Here is a 20,287-nt window from a genome sequence, read left to right as displayed (position 1 = left end):
TAATGATTCCTGCCCATTACGTTACTCTGGCTCTTTGATTTCTCAGGCTTTTCCTGTACAGCATGATGAGCTTCTCAACTTGGGATCATCCCAGGAGAAAAAGCTGTTATGAAGCAGAACGTTTGAAGCTCTGGCCCCCGGCCCCTGGCCTCTCAGCACGGTGTTGTAACACATGAACTCCCATGCTGCCCATTGACTCAGATATTATTAGAGACAGTGAGCAGAAAAACAACACCTGTATTTTTTTTTCTGGGACAACGGAGCCCTGGCCTTCTTGCATTGCAAATGTTTACACTACCCTGCTGACTGAGAAAATTAAATGTTTATTATTTATAATAGTTGAGTGTACATTTAATAGTTCATCTCACATTTTTTCACAATGTTTCTACAAACTACCCTGACTGATAAAAAAAACAATCACTAATCAGCACATCCTCTAAACTGACACCTCTCTGTTCTCTGTGTCCCTGCTCTGATTAACCTTGTTTGACAAATACAGCTCAGGTCAGGTTGGAGGGCCTGCGTGTTAAGCTAAAACCTCCTAGAATAACAAGACGGGATTACATAGCTGCTCAGGTGCGCCGTACACCTCAAATTCAAGTCCACTGAAGCAAATCTCCCATCAGATAAGTCAACACAATCACATAGCTATGCTAAGCATCACATCAGGAATAAAGCAGACAATGGAGCAAAGAACTCAGCTAGTGCCTAATTAATTACAGCGACGGAGACTTAAAATCTATTACATGTTGCTTTTATATGCAAAAATAAAAGGCATGAATGAACAAAAATGACATCTGTGTGTAGTACAACATGCACTAAATGCATCTTCACATTTATTGCATATTCATTACAGCTATATACCAAAAAACTTATGTTAAAAAATGTAATTCAAATTAGAAAAAAAATTAAGACGGATATAATTTCTGATCATGCAGTTTTTGGTAAAACTTAATTTTCATGTTTCTTCAAAACAAACGACTTGACTCCAGTGGCCATGGTTTATTAATACCACTTAATAAACCGATGAGCAAACATCTGATCAGCTGTGACCAGCTCCGTCATTGTATATGGACCACAGGCTGATCCGCTGGTCCTTGGATCCAGCAGCCAGCAGTCTTTGTCTGAAGTCCTGGTGGTCAGAGAAGGCAACACTGAGCACCATGTCAGTGTGGTACTGAAGCACTGCCAGTGGACGGAGTTTCTTCCAGCCGAACACCCGTACCCGTTGATCCCAGCCCGCCGATGCCAGAAGCTTACCATCATCTCTAATGCACAGCTGTGAGACCCCAGGGTTTACCAGCATCATGCAGTCCAGCAGCTGGAACACCACAAAAGAGGAAAAGGGATGTTGCATGAATCAAATGCTCGAGTGCTTGCAGAGACGCAACATGTAGTAACAGAAATTTTAAACCAGATACACCTATTAAATAAAGTAAATAAAAACAACAACAACACAGAACAACAGACAAAATAATTTGGTCAGTAAGTCCATTAATTACTGTAGTGTAGCGAAATGTAGCCAAGCCAAACATTGACAAGGAGGCTATCAGCTGATCTGCTGATGACTGAAGTCCAAGTGTGAGGCTGGGGGTCTGTTGAACCTGGCCGTGGACTCCTGGGACTCAATCATCGGCCATAAAACATTATGGCACGAGGGCTGTGAGTAAATCTCTCTGCGTCCCATTATTTGGTTTGGAGTAAGGGAGGCGTTTTCTATAAGCGCAACAGTTACCTGTGTCGCAGTTTGCAAGAAAAAGAGAACGAGAGAGAGAGAGACCATTGTGCTGAAATGCTTGTTTGCAGAGACCTTGTTGCTTTAAGCGTCTCTGATGAATTACATTCACACTGAAAGGTCTGGTCAGCGGGCGAAGAGACCCGATAAATACGCTCTTGTAACGTCTGCCTGCAATAGATTAGCCACAGCCCCCTCTCCCTGTGATCTAAAGCGTCCCAAGGACTGTATCAATCTCTCTAAAGGGGCAACATTCTGACATATTATAATGAATGGCTGCTAAGATCAGTATCTACAGGGCCTGCTGTGGTTGGCATTCCTGGGGAGCGAACGTGCTCTTCCTGCAGGGTAGGGATCAATGCAGGATTGCTAGATGGGACACAAACATCTGGATATGGGAGCTAAAATCAAACTGGACAGCGTAAAATTGACTTCATAAGTCGTGTCTAGGGAGACTAATGACCTTGGATAGGAGGAGATGTTGGGAGAATTTATCTGTGCGCTCCTGTTCCGGGCAGGAACCATTCACAAGCTGCATGTGGAAGATATAAGCCAGGTACTCATAGCCCAAATGGATAAAGTGGAATGTAAGGGAGAGAGAACGAGCAAGGAGGAATGTCATTGATCATAACAGCAAGAAAGCAAAGTTCAGAAGAAACAGTGACAGGATTCCAGTGTTGTTTTTTGTGTGACCATCACAGGTACCATTGGTGTAAAACAGTGTGCCAAACAAGCTGGATACAAAAATACAAAGAAACCTAAGTGGGTGAAAGATTATTTGAAGCTTTCTTATTACCTCAAGAAGTTGGTATGCCCCTACCGCTCACCATCTGGTTTGCATTAGAACCCTGATAATGATGGGTTTAAGTGTCTGTTTTTGTTTGTTTTGCTTCCCATAGTTTGTGTCAGGAAAAGGCATTTGTTTCATTAAAGGGTCAATTGTAAGCAGTGAACGGCTAATGATGTAGCAGTGGTCATTCAGCAAGGCGGACTGGATAATTGTTTTTACTTTCTGTCTGAGAAAGTGGTGAGAAAAAAAAGGTTGTTCTGCCTGTGGTATAACTTAAAATGAACGATGCAGCTGTGGTTTACTCTTCTTACTTTTAGAGGTTTAGAGGCACCGGGGTTGAAACAATAAAATGAGAGATTCAATTAAGTATGTTAGTGCATTTTTTCAAATAAAAAAATATTTTAAAAAAGTGTTCAAGAAAAGTTTCTGATGATGTGGATAAAAAAAAAAAACATGCACAGTCAAAGGCTTGTGTCCAGAAATAGTTGGAGTCACATTTGCACAAACAATAATCCATTATTTTAGTAGGATACTTGTAATGGCTGCAACAGCTGTAACAGCATCTACTTCAAATATTTTACAAAAATGAACCTGTCCAAGAGCATTTAGGCAATATCACTATTATCCTAGATGTTAGACTGTTGGTCAGACTGAATAAACAATCTCAAATAATTAGGGAGAAATAATGCATCTCAATAATTAACCAATAAAGAAAGGAACTTACAGGATTAGTGGATAGTAAAATAATAATTGGTTGCATGTTGGATAAATCCTGTGTGTGCTTTTGTGGAAACAAAAGGGGTCTCCTTTCATCCCCTGTTCTACAGCAGCAGCATTGTTGCTCTTGCCGTTGAGCCATACCACAGCTGAATGAATATTAAGAAAGAGCAGCTGAGCTTCAAGCTCTGCCATTCACCAAATCTCAGTCTGTAATGAAATCCATTAGGTCTAACCAGAAAGTCTTGGCTCTTTTTATTTTACACCCCATTTTTCCTCCTATAGCTTCCTTAATATCTCATCGTAGACAGGATCCATCATTCTTTTTCTTTCTTTCTTGTTAAAACACTCCTTTCCTGGTCTGTGTTGCAGCAGGCACACACACACAGACACACACACACACACACAGACACACACAGACACACACACACACACACAGACACACACACACACACAGCGGGTTTGCTGTCTAAACGCCAGCTTTCTCAGCTGTCAGGACGCTACCAGCTCTGCTCAGCAGCTGCGCCCACAACACGCTCTGTGGGCGTACGACAGATCCAACACAAACTCACACTTCAGAATCCTCTTCTCTAGCATATCACAGACACCGGCGTTCAAAGGGAGCGCCCACTTGGCAGGTTTCACTTATGCCTTGCTCCACTTTTTTTTTCTGTCTCCCAGTCTTCCCCATTCTGTCTTGGCACCAATCTTGGTGTTCACGCTGATCTACTGAAACGTCCCATCATCGCTCACTCACTCGAGCCTAGCGGCTGGGAGGCATTTCGCAGGTATTTCTGACACACCCTGTCCCTGAATCACACTCAGCAGCAAGGAGATTACAGCCTTTTGTCACCCTGCCTGTTACAGCTTGGCTCTGGCTGACAGGAGATGGATGTGTCAAACAGGTGAGTAGTTCCTTTCAGAAAAGAGAGGAGGAGAAGAAAGAGAAGGAGTGGGGGTGCTAAATAAAAAAAAAAATCATCATTTTTATAATAGCAAAACAGCAGCATGTCTGACATGAATGAATGTCAGGTCAAAGACTAGCTGACGGATGCCAAAATTCTGCTTTCACAAAGAAAGCATGCAGCAGGATATTTTTACACTGCATTGAGGATGAGGAGCAGGACTTCCACCTGTAGAGAACTGTCATCAGTCTCACAAATAGCCTGCTGTCAGCCATGCTTGATTTACACTGCTAATCTTTCTCTGTCTGTGCCTGCTTTCTCTTTCTCCAATCCACGACTTCTGTCTTTTTTATTCTTTCAGGAGACACCCGTCAATGCACTTGTCAATGCGTGCGAGTGGCCGCCTAAATATATGTCCATCTGGCTTAACAGCTTGTAAACCCCATCACCCACGCCCTCATAGTCTCACCCTGACACATTCCCAAAAATGCAAGCTAGAAAGAAAGAAAGAAAAAAAAAAAAGTCAAAAAGGATGATGCCTCATTACTGTGAAACAATATCAGGCCAGCCAGGTCAAACAGCAGATAGAGGCTTCTGGGAGCCATGTGTAATACATTAACCTCCATTCCTGAGGCTATCTGTCTTTATCTGCTCTTGATAAGCTCACTTCACAGCCCTTCAGCTTCACTAAATCATAACTGCACTGTGTTGTGTCACATTCAGTTTCCCCTCCATTTCTCCAAAACGATCCATCTGCCTTGCCAGCCAGTTCTACTACACTGGCCTGTATAGCAGGGGTAATTTGGGGGAAGTGGGATGCTGTGGCACTTACAGCCTCCTCAGCCTTTATTGCAGCCTCCCACTGTGAACTACTGTTCCCTTTACTGCAGATGTGTTTTTTGTTTGGCTAAGGGGCCTCCAAGGTTTTGATATTTTTATTACCTCTCACGGGTCGTCCGTCAGAACCCAGGGCCCGGGTCCGCCACCCGGCACGTCCCCCCTCCCGCCGCCCTTTTTACTCGGCCACACAAAAATACTTTTGTGGGAAGAACTGAGGATAGCTGTCTGGACGTCACACTGTGCTGCACTTTAGAATAATTTAAAAGTCCCTGTTGGATCCTTTCCCTCTCCTTGTGCTTTTTTCCTGTCATCCTCATCCTGGATTACATGCTGAATCAATATTTTGTTGCTTGAGCAAAATAAACCAAATAACCACCCTCCCCCCCGTTTTTTTGGTATATTGAATCAAATCCTTCGTAGTGTTTTTCTAGACGCATTTTCAAGGCGAAAAAACTGACCTTAGCAAATATTTCTAATTCAAGCATTCATTTGTAAAAAGCCTAGGAAAGAATAATAGCCCTTCCCTGTGCAGGAGTGTACTATATCAGCCTCAAGTTCCCCTCAGCCCTGATTCATGGGGGTTGGCCGAAGAATGGTAGCATTCCCTTTTGCTCATGAAAATATAGCTTCAAATGAGGCGTTAAGTCTCTGAAGCACTGGCTGTTATGTAAGATGAATTATAGCACAAAGCTGATGTGATCTTTGTTAGTGTGGCATAGGATGCTTTGGTATGGACCGTAGTGTGCAGTATGGGTGTGTTTAAAAAGCTACATACAAAGGTATGTATGCATATGTTTGATTTTATACTTTTTAAAAAAATGTTCTTACTTATACTAAATTAACAATGATTACAATTAGTGCTTGCTAAAACTATAACCACATTGTTTTGAAAATATTGCGCAGGCTTAATGTGTGACTGTGTGTCAGTGTACATGTGGGTGGTTAGACTCTGGAGTGACAGCCCCTTCTCGGCCCTTGGCCCCTAGCCCTGCCAACGCTGTGTAACCAGCAGCTGATTTATGGCCCCTGGAGTCCCCGCGGAGCCTCTTCCTCTTTGGTCCCTGATGTTTTCCGAGCTAACCTGGAGAAAGGCAACACTCCACTGCTCCCATCTCCTCCATTACAGTTTTTATAACATTTTATGGGATTTTGCTGCCACTCTTTTGCAACAATTAGTTAACTGGTCGGGGTGTTTAGGGCCATAACTAAGGACCCATCCATAAATGACATGAATTCCGTGAGTACTTATACCTCAAGGAAAACTCTAAAAACAAGAAGCACTACTCACCAGGCAAAATAAAATGAAATAAATGGTAAAATACACATTAAATCAGTTATAAGACCTTAAGAGAACATGTGAGTAAATAGTTGAAATGCTAAAATTGCTAACACTAATAATACAACATTTCTAAAAAAAAGTAGTTAACAATTAAAAAGTTATAAATTTAGCATGAACTACCCGAAAAAGGTGAAAAGCTTAAAGCTAAGCGTGCACTAGTTCATGTTTATAGGGATCCATCTACCGTGGTTCGGATGGAAGCCGCTGTATTAGACCCTGTACCCCCTCTAACCCTCTCCTCTGCTGACCTGCAGGTTGTTCTGTCCATCCAGCATCCAAGAGGAGAGCTTCTTCTCAGAGGAGCCTGATATGCCCATCAGACGCTTGGTGTCAAAGGTCAGGCACATGATGGGCTCTGTGTGGGCTTTGACTTGGCTTAACACTGATCTCTGGGTTACATCCCACAGCAAGAGGGAACCATCTTCATATCCAGCCAACAGGAGAGGTCTGGGAACGGAGTCTGGCTGAAAGTGAAGAAAGATGATAAGAGAAAGGAGGAGGGATAGCAAGATGAGGAGAGAAAATAAAAAGAGCAGTGTGAGTTAGGATTTTGGATGTGTAACAAAAGAAGAAGATTATGTGATGCTGGAAGCTGAAAGGAGCAGAGGTTATCATCCTGGAAGCTCCCGCTGACACTCAGACAGACACTGTGGGCTCCATTCGTCAGCCTGCTGCTCTCTCTTTGCAGCAGTCCATTACACCACTCCTCACTTTGCTCCTCATCTATATTACTGAGCCCCAGACCTCTCCGCCAGCACAGATAAATATAGTGAATACGCAATGACTTATTTTTTCAAATTACTAAACTTTGCTCAGGGTTTCAAATTCTTTAATATGTTGAGTTTTATGATTATGTAAACAGAGCCTTTAAATGTTATACTATTATCAAATGTTTCACTTAAAACATTTTTCATTATTTTTAAACAATTTATAAATGATAACTGTTTATAGAGCTGACACTTGAGTCTAAAGCAATCACATGTACAGAAAGCTGCAGATCCAGCCTGAATGTATACAACTGCTGAATCCATCAGAGTAAATCTTTCCAATCACATGAATCCCAGTGTTTAACAGGCAGAAGACAAAAAAAAGCTTCTGTTAAACACATATAGAACAATCTGTAACAAACATATTAAAAAAAAGTTAACAGCTTTACACTTTAAAAGAATGATGAAGCGGTGCTTTTCTACCATTGGGAGTCATAGATAACCTCTTAAGGCTAGTCGGCCTCCTCTACATGTATAACCACACAGGCACAGAGATTATGGGGAAGTTGTAAATCACTTCTGTGAACTACAACATAAAGATGAGCTGATAGAAGCTGCTTTATATGTCTTATGACTGCTGGAGGGGAACGGAAGGACTACAGGAGCGAGGGAAAGCAGAGAGGTGGAGTAATAGATTAAAAAATAATAATAAGGGAGACCTGGGGAGATGTTACATTACCTGCTTTCCTCAAATCCTAATTTGTTCTGTATACATTAAGTCCCACTTGCTATCTTTAACACACATTTTTAAATCTACAAAGGCCTGAGCAATATCAAAACACAACAACTGACAAGCTTTAAACACATCATACTAATCAGTGGAATAACACATAGGTTCATACATAGTATGCAGAATTGTGTATTTGCTTTAAAATACCACCAGGCACACAGAAATAGCACAGTGCCATGCTGAAGCCAGGAGGGAAAGAAATTTTTTCCATATGTGCACAAGGAGGCCATGTCAGCCATTTTTCACCCATGTTCAAGTCCTCTTCTCACTTAACGCTTTATATTTCTCTTCTCCTAGCTTTAAACAAATTATAGACAGAGTCGTGTATTCCTTCCAAACACATCAGCGAGGACGAACACTAAGGGATTATGAAAACAAATAAAAACAAGTGAAAATCAGTGGCCCCTGCTTGCCGGCAGGGACCGGGCTAAGCGTTCCAGGCTTGGGGCCCACCGTTTCGTTTAAGTGTAGGACCTTCTTGATTGATGATGTCATGGGTCAGAGGTTGGGGAACCCTGGGTAGACACCTAATTCATTATATCCTCCACAGGCCTTTCTACAAGAGGGCTCTCTGCTGGAGTGGGGCTGGGGCTAAGAGAGGGGATTCATCACTAAAGAGCAGCTGGAAAGACAGACGGATGGAAGCTGCTTCACGAGTCAGGACCGAAGGAGGAAAGTGTGTCTTCTCTAGAACAGCAGCGAGTCATGGGATCGTCTGCCATAGCTACATTATGTAAATTAGACAAGCCAATAATTATGCACATATTGCATTTCATTTATGCATTCAAACATCATTCGGCCATTCTATCTTGTACAAATTACTGCAATGATTTTCAAATACAAGTAATGTAAGTCTGTAAGCTGTTAGACTGGACCCCGCACCCTGCATGTGCTAAAATAGACCTCTATGAACATTTCGTTGGGTCCAGTATAAAGAATAAAGACTCTCTCATGTTGTTCAAAGTGCTAATTTTTTTTTTTTTTTTTTAAAAGGAGTCCCATATTTAGTGTGTGCATTGTTTTTTACGCACAAAAAATTTTCCCAATTGTTAATATTTATTCCTTATTTTATATTTCGTCAAATCACTAGTGTATCATCCTCAGATAATGTGTTTTAAATGGATTTCTAAACTCCTGCTGCTAAATCTACTTTATCACTTTAGAATGAGTCTTGCCAAAAATATTCAGATAATTGAGAAGCCATGAAGCTGAGCTTACAGAACTGTCTTTTGTTTTGTTTTTAAATTAGGTTTATATATATATATATATGGATTAATCAGGATAAGCCCTGATTTGAACTATTACAAGAGAAATAAAACATTGTTGTAATAATGAAGTGGATTTGGTTACTGCGGCAAATAGAATATCTCAGGCATTTTTGCATATTAAATCACTATAAATGAGTTTATGACTTTACAGACTAGACCTAGACTTGTGTGTGTTTTTTTCTCATGTCTTGCACATGAACTTGTTTTTTTCTATAAACACAATGACCAAAGGACCTACAAGCTGTACCCTTACTTTCTTACTTACTGACGGCAGCAAATGACCATATTGTACAGTCATATACACTATTCATAAGTGGATGCCTTTGTTACTGTTTGTGCATATGAATCTAATAAGCATTTTAATGCGTTTGGGTTACATATGCAGTTAGATGTTGATACAAATGAATGTTTTACTGTCAAAATATAAATAGCTACACAATAACAACAATCCAAACATAATTATAGAGGAATATGTCAACATAATCATGAATGCATTAAATATTCTGTGTCATTTCCTTGGGTAATTCTGGCCAAAATCATGAACAACCCCAAGACCAACAGCTTGTTTGCTGATGTGGCCGGCGCGGGCCTCAGGCAGGCAGTGCTTCAACATAAGGAACCAATCGTTTCCTTCGGTTTTCGTCCCCGGTCCCACCATGATGTCATGGCCACGAGGCAGCGAGGTGATGAGCTGAGAGTGATGGATATCTGTATAGGAACATTTCCTTTTCCCCGCCAGCCTCTGTTCACATTAAAAGCCTTGCACATCATATATCACTACTGTCCCCCTGGCCAAGTCCGACATCCCTCGAACAAGTCAAACCCACATGTGCAGGCACTTTCTTCCTCCACGCACACCATTGTTCACCGCTTCACAGCCGATCAAATGCAGATTAATCTGATAATAAAGCTCTGTCACCTTTTAGACACAGTCCAGCACATGAACTTTAGGCTGAGTGGATGGAGGCTGATTTAAGAAGAAAGTGCCGTTTAACACGGCTTTTAATGGTTTCCATAAACTCCAGCAAAGAGGTCTTAAAGGCCGACTATAAATCTGTTAGTGGGTCTGTCTTAGAAATAAAAAAGGATAATCACTTCTCTGGGAAGACCAGAGGGAGTGATGGTGAGTGGGAAGACAGAGAGAAGAGATAATTGTCAGTGGCTTCTTCCTAGAGAGTGTGTGTGCGTGTATGAGAGAGAGACAGGGTGGAGAAATGGAATGGCTGTGTCAGCTGTTGTCTCCTGCTGTGTGGGGTTAAGGAAACAGTGAGCAGCATATGAGCATTTGATGTGAAAGACAAGAAGAGCATTTTTTTTCTTGTGACTGACAGAATGGGTGGTTTCTATCATGCCTTATGTGCATGATAGTGAGTGAAAGAATGGTTTATACACATCCTCAAATTCACACACTGACTGAGTTTGTAGTCTTATTCCCCATGCTTGGACCTCTCCAGTCACTCAGTCAGCATAACAGATGAACATGCCTCTGCCTTGAAAGGAATCAGCCTGAAATGATTTACAATCACCTGGGCCCTTCGGCTTTGAAGTCAGACAGCTGCCTGCGCTGTATTACAATGATATTATATAATTTATAATGATATAATTGATCATTATGTTTCCTGGCACTCAACGCTGAGCCAGCATTAGTTCATAAATCAGATGATGAAAGGCGACAATGAATCAAAAGGGAAACAAAGAACAACACAAACACAAATGTCAGTCAGACTCTTACTTGTCTACATGTCTCTATAGTAATATCACAAATGTAATACTAACTTTATGACTTTTTTTAAGTGGCTCTAATTAGTGTTACAGGAATATAGGATAGGCTGACAGTCCGATAAAAGGATAAGCTTTGTTTTGACTTCTGTTGCCAGTACTGCAGAGCCCATAAAATGTATACAAGCCATCCACAGTCTTGCACAACTCTAAAAAAAACCCCATTCTGTCCTTTCCCTATGCTCCCAAACCAAAGAGTTAATAATTAACCATGCAAATAATTATAGGGTCTCATTAATAGTTGGAAAATAAAACTTTCTACAGCATTTACAAAACAGACAGCTAACTTTTTTACCCAGGTTAGACTGGATTTACAGCTGCAGGCTGATATATGGCGGTGAACCCCCGGCCCTGCCAAACGCTCTAATTACAGTGTTGCGACTCACTGCCAGCTGAAAAAGAAACGCTTGGAAATAAAATGGCCCAGGACAAGTTGGTGGGCTGTAAATCAAACATGTTCATTTTTGTTGACTTTTCTGTTGCATCTAGGGCAATAGGATGATAAAAGCAGATACACATAAGAAAAAATATATAACGACGAGTAGCGATTAAACCCTGCTCCTTGAACTTGACATACTCATTTAGGGCTGAATGATCTATCGTTTTAGACCGAAAACCGCGATCTCAGACAACGCGATTTTGAGATCGTCAAAGCCACGGTTTTTTGCACTGCTCCTAACTGAATCAGGGTTTGTTTTGTGAAATGCTACGGCTGAAAACGAAAAGAAAACGGAGGAACTGGTCCCTACAACGAACTCCACCTTTATGTTGGGTGCTGTTTTTGCCGGCAGGAGCAAATGCTCATGTGCACTAAAACTTGATTTGAAAAAATTCTTGGATGAAATCGAAATCGCAATATTTGCCAGAAAAATCGCAATTCAATTTATTCTTAAAATCGTTCAGCCCTATACTCATTGGAGGCCGAAGTGCCACTGTTAAAGGTGCTTGGTGCTTACCTGCCACAGCTTTATACACATGACCATTCCTAGCTTTGCTTCCGGTAGCAGGGTGCAGACTGGAGTCTTGCTGGGCAGCTCCATTATCTTGATCTGTGGAGAACACATGGTAAACAGATCTAAAATCTCAGTTGTGATATTGCATCAATGCTAGTATGTCTGTGTAGCAGCTTTGAGCAAGCATATTGCAATTGCAAAGACATGATCTTGCGATTTGAAACAAAGCTGCATTTGACCTGTGTTTTGGACCTCTGCACATGAACAAGACAAGAATGTCTCCAAGCAGCAGCACAGATTAGCAGCATCAATTCAGTGCAGAGAGCAGTGGTCTGGTGTCTATAATAAATCCTGCTAAAGCCTGACCCTGTGACGTGAGCAGTGTTTTCCTACACACATTGGCACTGACTGATAAAAACACACAGCCTAATGAAGCCAGTGATAAAGTGAGCGGCTGTGTGTGTACCCACATCCCTACCGAAACTCATTGCGTGGACTTCCTCTGTGCTGATGATCCGCATATTCATCCTCATTAGGCTTCAGATTAAACATCCCTTTAAGGGAGCGATCCGTATTTTAGTGCTCGGCCACATCTGTCCTGCGTGTTTACCTCTGCGTGCCTGACAAAGAGGGCCTTTTAAGGACTTCTCTGTGCCTCAGGTGATCGCTGTTCTTGTGTGGCATCAAACTGCCCATAAATAATACACCCACACTATTAATTGGTGTTTCTGCTGTGGCATCAATCTGCTGGCAGGAATCTCAATGCGAGCAGTAAACAGTAAAACCACCTGAAACGCCTCAGAAGAAAACCATTGTCTGTTTTCCTGGTTGCATATCTAAATATTGACCTGTATTTTGCCCGCAGCACTTAATCATTCTATTGTGCGTGTTCTGTGGCAAGTGCCTATGTATTGTTTCATAAGGGAGTTCATTTACGTGGGTGTTTTACTTGCATGCATGATAAGCATCTGTCTTGGCCAGTTATGTCTGTGGAATTGGGTGGAGAGACAAAATGACAAAATCGGCTGTGGCCTGGTTTGGTCTGCCTTTTATGGGTGTGTAGGTGTGTTTCAGTCTGTGTCTGTTGGGACAATGGCATTATTGAGGTGCTGGGAGTCACAGGCGCCCTGATGCCTGGCCTACTGGTCTGGGGTTAGCCGAGGCACGTTTGACTGGATCAGGTGACTGCTCTGTCCCTTTCAAGTGTGGCTCCTCTACAGCGGAGCAAGTAACATGAATCTGAAGGCAATAAAAGATGGCTGAATAGCTGGCTGCCCTTTCCCCATCCTACCTCGCCATCAGACACTGGCTCCACACAAAACCAAACAGTCTTGTGGGTGTTGAGAATTAACTATAAGACAGACAAAGCTGTTATTTCATTCCAGTGTACAACCAGGAGTAGGTGTTTATTAGCCTGCCAGATCAAAATTAAAGATGTTAACCTCTGGTTATCTTATCAGCCAATCAGCTGCAGAGTTACCTATGGAAATTAAGGTTATTGAGATCAACATGCTGTTGATCTCTACTACAAGGGGCAATTAAAGGCACATAGAGCAGACGGTGCAAATTGACAAAGCAGTAGCAGCGGAACAGCTGCACTACATTGAATTAAATATAAAATAAATGAGAATAAAAATAAAAATGATGTAAACAAACAAATAATGTGACAAATAGTAGTGCAAAATATAATAAAGTACAACTTAGATAAGGTGAGGGTAATGCAGTAAAGTGAGCCTAACACTTCCGATGTTAAATTATTGGCAAGTGCCTAGTGTAAATGAGAACAACACTGTAGTGCAATAGACAAAGACGTCATATTACAGATTAACATTGAATAACAAGATGCAAAGAGGTAGGTGCAATATATGATGGAAAATGCCCAAGATGTAGACAGAAACAGTGCTCAGTCAACACAGTCAATTGTGTGAAGTGATGTGTGTGTGTCCCATCAGGTGGCCAAGTCGGTCACCTGATCTCAGCCTAGTAGAGCATGCTGATCCTGGCAAAGCATCTCAGCATTTAGTCACGTTCAGGCTAAAGGCATTCACTGACTGTAAAGGATGTTCATCCAAGTATTAAAGGCAATTTGCAATTCTGTTAGTTTGTTTCATGACGGTGTGCATGAGGCTAAATGCCAACAGAAACGTAGCACTGCTCTGAGGATCCACACTGTACATACTGGTACACAGGTATACCGAGTGCCTGAGAAAAGCCCTTAAAGGTATTGACTTGGTTTAGCAATTTGTTTCCACACTGAAGAATAACACGGCACATTACTTTTTTGTACAAGATTCTTACCTCCTCTGTCTGTTCGCCAGCATAGGCCAGCAGGTAGTTTGGAGGGCTCGTCTCTAGCACGGATCCCTGACAGAATCCAACACTGCCCGTCCACACAGACTCCACCAGCTCACTGCGGCCTTCGCTCAGGTCCCACAGACAGACCCGCATGTCCCGTCCCTGACTGCTCCCCCAACAGAGGGCATAAAAACAGACAGAAGCTGCTATTATTCACCACACAAAAAAAATAAAGACATCTTATTATAAAGCTCAGGGAGGTTTACCTGATGAAGGTATCCGATGACTGCAGTGTGTTGACCCAGATGACAGAACTATCAGAATGACCTTCTAGGATCCTCTCTGCCCTCCTGCTGTTCAGGTTCCAGATATGGATGGCACCCTTGCCCGACCTGTAAAACCCAAGATGGTACTTTGAAGAAGGCTTATCACTGTCCATACTTTTAATATTTATCGGCTCTTTTTTATATTGTCCATATAAACAAATGTTCAATTAGCACCATTACGTGATGATTTACACCCACAACTGTCCTGACTGACAGTAAAACAAGCCTACCTACATGCACTGCCAGCAGCTCTTATGACAATAATTGAGTTGAAAAAAAACTTTTTGAGAGAGTTGCATTCAAAACTCACCCAGAGAACAGGAGAGGAGTGCCTCCTCCATGGCAGCTAAAGTGAAGGGTGTTAAGGGGCCCACCAGCACCCCTCAGGGTGTAGACAGGAGATGGAGGAGGACGGGCCATCCTTGGGGCATCCAATCAATGAGTGGCAGCAAGGAGGTTGTATATTAGCATCATTATAGGCACTGCAAAACAAATCGGCATGTAAGACAGAAGTTAGTAATGACATAATTGGGGCTGAGACTGGAAAGGAAGGACAGCATGTGCCAGCAGTGAGAAAATTATCAATTAAGCTATTAGTCAATTTCTGCAGATGAATATGTTCAACCCAAAACAGGCTGAGTAGTCTCGATTAGAGAAGATTACAGGTAAGTGTTAGCAACTCAAATTGTCAGGAATCTGGTTCTTTTATTTTGTTTTTGCACAAACATGGAGGAGACACTGTCGGAGAACGCCTTCATTTTGCCTTCAAGCCTTTCTCTTCCACATAACAGTTGTGTTTAATGCACGGCCTGTATTTTCTCTATTGTCAGTAGCTACAAACCCTGTGGCACTCTCTCCCTCTTTTTCTCCTTCCTCCCGTAGTCGACATGATAACACCTCTCTTACTCAATACGTCATAAATCACAACCTCTGACAGCTTAATTACAGTAAACAGACTGAGATTCAGGCTTCTCACTCCTCTTGTGATCAAGAACCACTGTCCCAGAGGCAGAGCTAACAGCTCAGGCTTTTATGTCGTTTGTAGGACGGGCACATGAGGAAACCAAACCAACCACAGGTATGCTGGTAGGAAATGATGCTTTAACATAAAATGGCAGTCCAATCACATGTGGGAGACTCTTAGTGATTGGCTGCTTAAAGCTAATATCATTCTATCTAATATAGAATAGTGAAAAATGTGAAGGGTTCACAAACTTTTTAGAATCAATGTACATTTAGAATAGGTATCTACTGAACTGAACAAAAGTCCTAGTCAGTGTGTTGAGATTTTTATTGCGCCATCACTGTGAAAATAGAAGGGTCCCAAATACAGTACACACACATTCACTACAAGAAAATGCTATGTTCTGCAATGAGAGCAGTCCTGGGACAGATGGTATGGCCATTATAGAGCCCTGATCTCAACATCAAATAAGTCTGGGATTAAAGTAACTGAGAGCCACAAAACACTCTCCCTGCTAAAGTTCTCCAAGATGTTTGAAACCTGAGAAATTATCAAAAAGAATATCTTTACTAATTGATGTTAACTGATTGATCATTAAAAAAAAATGAAACAATAAATGGCTGATGAGTAAATTACTCCGCCTCTACTTTTACTTATTATAAGCCTTGCTCCATGCAATGAGCAGACACTGAAACTGGAGCCCGAGGCATTCAGGAGCAGCTCATTTCAGGAGGTTAGTGGTTAAATTGTCCATGTGAATCTGTGAAGCGGAGAGACATGGACCCCTGACCAGCCTGTGTAATTAAGCACACCACACTGCCATATAATACATTTACCAACATAGAGATGCACAATGTTTGTTGGCAAAAATATTTTCCTTATACGTTTTTGACCATCACACCATCTAAGAAAACATTCAGTCAACAACTGTACAAACTTGTTTTTGTATGGTATGAGGAAAATGGCAACAGAAAAAAAGTCAACAGTGTTTTGTGAGGGTCTATCAGTTAAGCTGCTCCTCCTGTGAAAGGGTGGATAAGGCTACATTCCTGAGCCAGAGTCCTGTAGCTGTGTGAGTGTGTGACAGGGGGAGGCTCACCCTGATAACAGGTGGATTAGGTGTCCCTTATTGTCCTCTTGCCTGCATGGAACTGAGTCACGGACACAGCAGCCTGAAACTTTTCATTGTCTAAAGACCAGGGGCTGTAAAACTTTTTACTGGCAAACAGGGCTCGCTGTCAATCAAACATACTGGCATAGTACAGTTATGGAGGCGTTGTGGCCTTAAAAACTAAACATATATCTTAAAGATGAGTGTAATGACCACTCTCCCCTGGCACTACCTACTCGAGTGTTCCCTCTGTTTTCCAGGCGTCAGCATTTCCAGTCTGAAACTGAGCTGCCCCCAACAATGGGTCTGTTGTTGTGGCTGCAAGTGAGTCACCCTCAAACCCAAACATAACACAACACAAACATACAGGCAGCTCAGGAAGGGAAAGACACTGCAAACAAACAAAACAGTGGCAGAATGTCACTCAAATCTATTACTATTGTCCCAAATGTGCTTTACTGCTCCATGTGCAGCAGCAGATGCTCGTAGATGTGACCATCTATACATCAATCTTCAATTATTGTATTGTATCAGTTTTAATTTAACATAAAAAAGCTTCAGGAAACAGAAGACCCAACAGGTCAGTAATTGTCCGTGTGCAGGCAAGCCTTATTAAACGTGTCCACACACAAAAAAAAAATCTCAGAATTGCACCCAGGCTAATTAAACCTGTGCTTCTTGGACAAGACATAATATATCAGGCTGACTGAGCAGGACATGGGAGCCAGTGGGAAGAAGTAAGACAGGAGGACTGAGGCTCCTGCTGGCCCTGTAACAGATAAGACAGCTCTGAGTAATCTGACTCTAAGTCTGTGGATAAAGGCAGTTTGTCTCTTCTTGGGCCGTCTGTCCACACCTACAGGGTAATTAGGCCTAATTATGAGAGAAAGGTCCGCTTCCCCTTCATGTTATTAAATAAGAGCCGGTCTCGTCCGCCAAGGATCTCTCAACACCTGCAAGGGGCTGGCGACCTTCAGATCAAACACAGCCACTATCTGTGCCCCCCACCACCACCACCACCACCACCCCAACTGTAGCAACCGTTCTCCTCCTCTGCATCATTGCTCATATGAAAACTAGGGACAGAAAAGATATTCGTTATGATATGCTGCATCAAAGTTTTTTTTTTTTTTTTTTGAGAAGAGGTGAAGAGTTGTGGAGGGACTCCGGTCCACATTCCTTGGTTATAGTCCTAGTATCATGTGATCAGCAGCTCCCTACCTGAGCTGCCCCCTTGTCAAATTCTGCCATTCATAAATAAGGGCAGGGAGAGAGGGATATACTGATCACAGAGGTTTATTATAGAAGCTTTATAATGTCCCAGCTTCACAGGAGCCATTATGGAGGCATGGGATCCCAAGATCCTGTGCTCCGATATCAACCTCATCAAATATGAGATCTGAGCTGCATGATGACAACCCAAAGTAGATTACACATGACTCAAAAGCTCCATTCTAGATATGCCTTCGAATGAAAAGTCAACTTCATAACCTATCAAACCAATAACATTTCTCCCCAGGACATTCCTTGCCAACAAAAGAGCCTCATACCTCAAGCTATTAGTCATTGCACTCTTTAAAGGCAGAGGTCTTATCTGCTGTTTCCCTGCTTTTGACCATCTGACCACAATGGCATTTCCACCTCACTGGCTGGACAGTGGATGGTGAACAGGGCCTACAATCATTAGTCAGCCCTTCTGCCGTAACCCTACCCCCAACCAATGCAGGTCCTTCTGAGGAGGAAGCCAATGTGCTAAATAGAAAGCAAAGTCCATTATAAAGGTCCAGTTAGAAAAACAGCATGGGAAGTCCTAAGGAAGACACACACCCTTTATTGTGTCTTGGTGGGGGTATCTGAGCTGGATAAACAGCCTAGCGTCAGATAGAGGCTGAAGTCAGACACAAGTGCACCAACACCCACTGTCAGTCACAGATCCAATGAGCGGGAAGCGGTAGCATTGTTCGCGTGAATGGCGTGAATGCTAAGCAGGGGCCATTGCAGATAAGGGCTCAATGCCTTGTGGGTGTCATTGAGGCAGGCACTGATGGAGCACTGTGTCAGAGAGTCCTGATTTAGGAGGTTCTGACTGTGGTCAACAGGTACCAGGAGGCTTATCTGTTTGCACTATCACCCATTTCCTCCATAAGGTCGTTTACCTGGGCACTACAGGACAAAGGGACACAAGAGGGTTGACAGCTCAAGTGTCATCATACATCACAGCATATTTTGGGTGTGATGGCCTTTGGATATATGGGGATTTTGTTGTAAATACAGCAAAGACCTGAAAACGAGTTGATGTTTATTGTGCTGTAATCCCAATAAGGCATCATGCAACAGGGGATAAAGAACACAGGAAACAACAAGGTGTTACACTTTGTCAAACAGCACAGCCCACACTGATTCAGCTGTCAGTCATCTCCAGGGCTGTGATGAGTGACTGCATGCAGACTAAGTAATGAATGGTGAAAAGTTTGACAGGGTGCTAACTATCTGAACATGCTGATCAGTTTCTTGAGTTCATCCAGAACTCTGCTATGAAAGTTACATGTTAAAGAAAACACAATTTACTACATCTGTGACACATTTCCAGCAACACATTTAAAAACATTAAAGGCTGTGTAAACCTTTAAATTATTTTAACACAATAAATTCCGCATTGTAAATTGACATAAAACAAAACAACCCCTATGGACATGATGAGCTTGCTTAAAAATAAATCAGACTAACAATTAAATGAAATATTAAGACTGAATGCTCGTTTTCTGTGCTTAATCTTCATTAAAGATGAACTGTATCTGTCTTGTTCTCTATCTTTTTGAGAGTACAGCAGCATTATTTTAGGTCTTAGTGAAGTCCCACACCAAACTCCCTTCAAAAAATGGCCAATTTAGTTGCTAGAAAATCTGTAACTGTACTCCTCAGTAATGGAACTGCACTGAAAATTTTCTCCTAACACTACTCACACTAGCTGTCTAATATAAGACCTCTCTTCTGATTAACTAAAAATGTGCCTAATGCTGTGGTATGATGCTAATATAGGGTTAAACCTTTGACGTTACATGGCCTAGGTTTTGAATGAAGTTTGGTATGCTCGTCTCTCCACGTGCATCTTGTTTTCAGTGCTGTTTATTAACACTCTACTGTAAAAAAATAACAAAGGTGAGTTTAACTGTATCCGCACTGCTTACAAGTGTAAAATGGCGGCCTGTAAACATTTAGTTTAAAGGTTTCTTCAGGGTATTTAGAACAGGATAACGTTTGCAACAAGCTAGCTCCTATAATACAACGACTTCTACAGATATCTGTACCTTAATATCACGCAGCAGGCGTTGACGCTGGTTACAGTGAGAGAAGGGGAAGATTTAACGAGAACTATTTAACCAAAACACCATTTCTGTGAGACAGCGGTGTTTTCACAGTTGACAGGAAGACAACAGCAGCTTTGCACAGAGGAGATACAAAACATGCGCCTGAGCCGAAGGACCTTTATTTACAGCGGTTTGGCTGTCTGTGAAGGTGCCTGAACAGAAATCCGCAGACGTCATCTCTCTCTCTCTCTCTCTCTCTCCACATTTTGCGTGTATAAATGCAGCTGTACTTATTAATCATATTATGTTGACTGTTTTCAGATTTTATTGCATCTCTTTAAAAAAAACATACAGCTTTATTAATCCACTCCATTTGAAGTAAACTATGTACCTAAACTGCTACCTAAAAACACCCAAAATGAACAATATTTGAAAAGCCTCACAATTCAGCAGGAACAGG

General features: G+C 42.0%; 1 protein-coding gene across 1 annotated transcript; it reads right to left on the bottom strand.

The window, feature by feature from the left end:
* Positions 1-802: 802 nt before the first annotated feature.
* Positions 803-19,984, bottom strand: gnb1l (guanine nucleotide binding protein (G protein), beta polypeptide 1-like). Its single transcript, XM_028414679.1, has 7 exons — positions 19,828-19,984; positions 14,755-14,926; positions 14,385-14,510; positions 14,122-14,284; positions 11,827-11,919; positions 6,575-6,790; positions 803-1,321 (listed from the first exon to the last, which is right to left on the bottom strand). The coding sequence occupies exons 2-7, from the start codon at positions 14,862-14,864 to the stop codon at positions 1,043-1,045; spliced, it is 987 nt and encodes a 328-aa protein (XP_028270480.1). The 5' UTR covers positions 14,865-14,926; positions 19,828-19,984; the 3' UTR covers positions 803-1,042.
* Between the last annotated feature and the right edge of the window lie 303 nt (positions 19,985-20,287).

This window comes from Parambassis ranga, chromosome 9 (genome assembly GCF_900634625.1).
Source record: "Parambassis ranga chromosome 9, fParRan2.1, whole genome shotgun sequence".
Lineage (NCBI taxonomy): Eukaryota > Metazoa > Chordata > Actinopteri > Ambassidae > Parambassis > Parambassis ranga.
The sequence above is the reverse complement of the archived record's forward strand: the minus strand, read 5'-3'. Positions and strand labels throughout refer to the sequence as shown.

What these genes read in the sequence shown, in the direction of transcription:
- gnb1l (XM_028414679.1), bottom strand. Translation starts at nt 14,864, where the DNA reads ATGGCCCGTCCTCCTCCATCTCCTGTCTACACCCTGAGGGGTGCTGGT. An exon ending in CTGGCGAACAGACAGAGGAG is followed by an intron (nt 11,920 to 14,121) that starts GTAAGAATCTTG and finishes TGTTCTCCACAG; the next exon opens with ATCAAGATAATGGAGCTGCC. An exon ending in ATGGACAGAACAACCTGCAG is followed by an intron (nt 1,322 to 6,574) that starts GTCAGCAGAGGA and finishes GTGGTGTTCCAG; the next exon opens with CTGCTGGACTGCATGATGCT.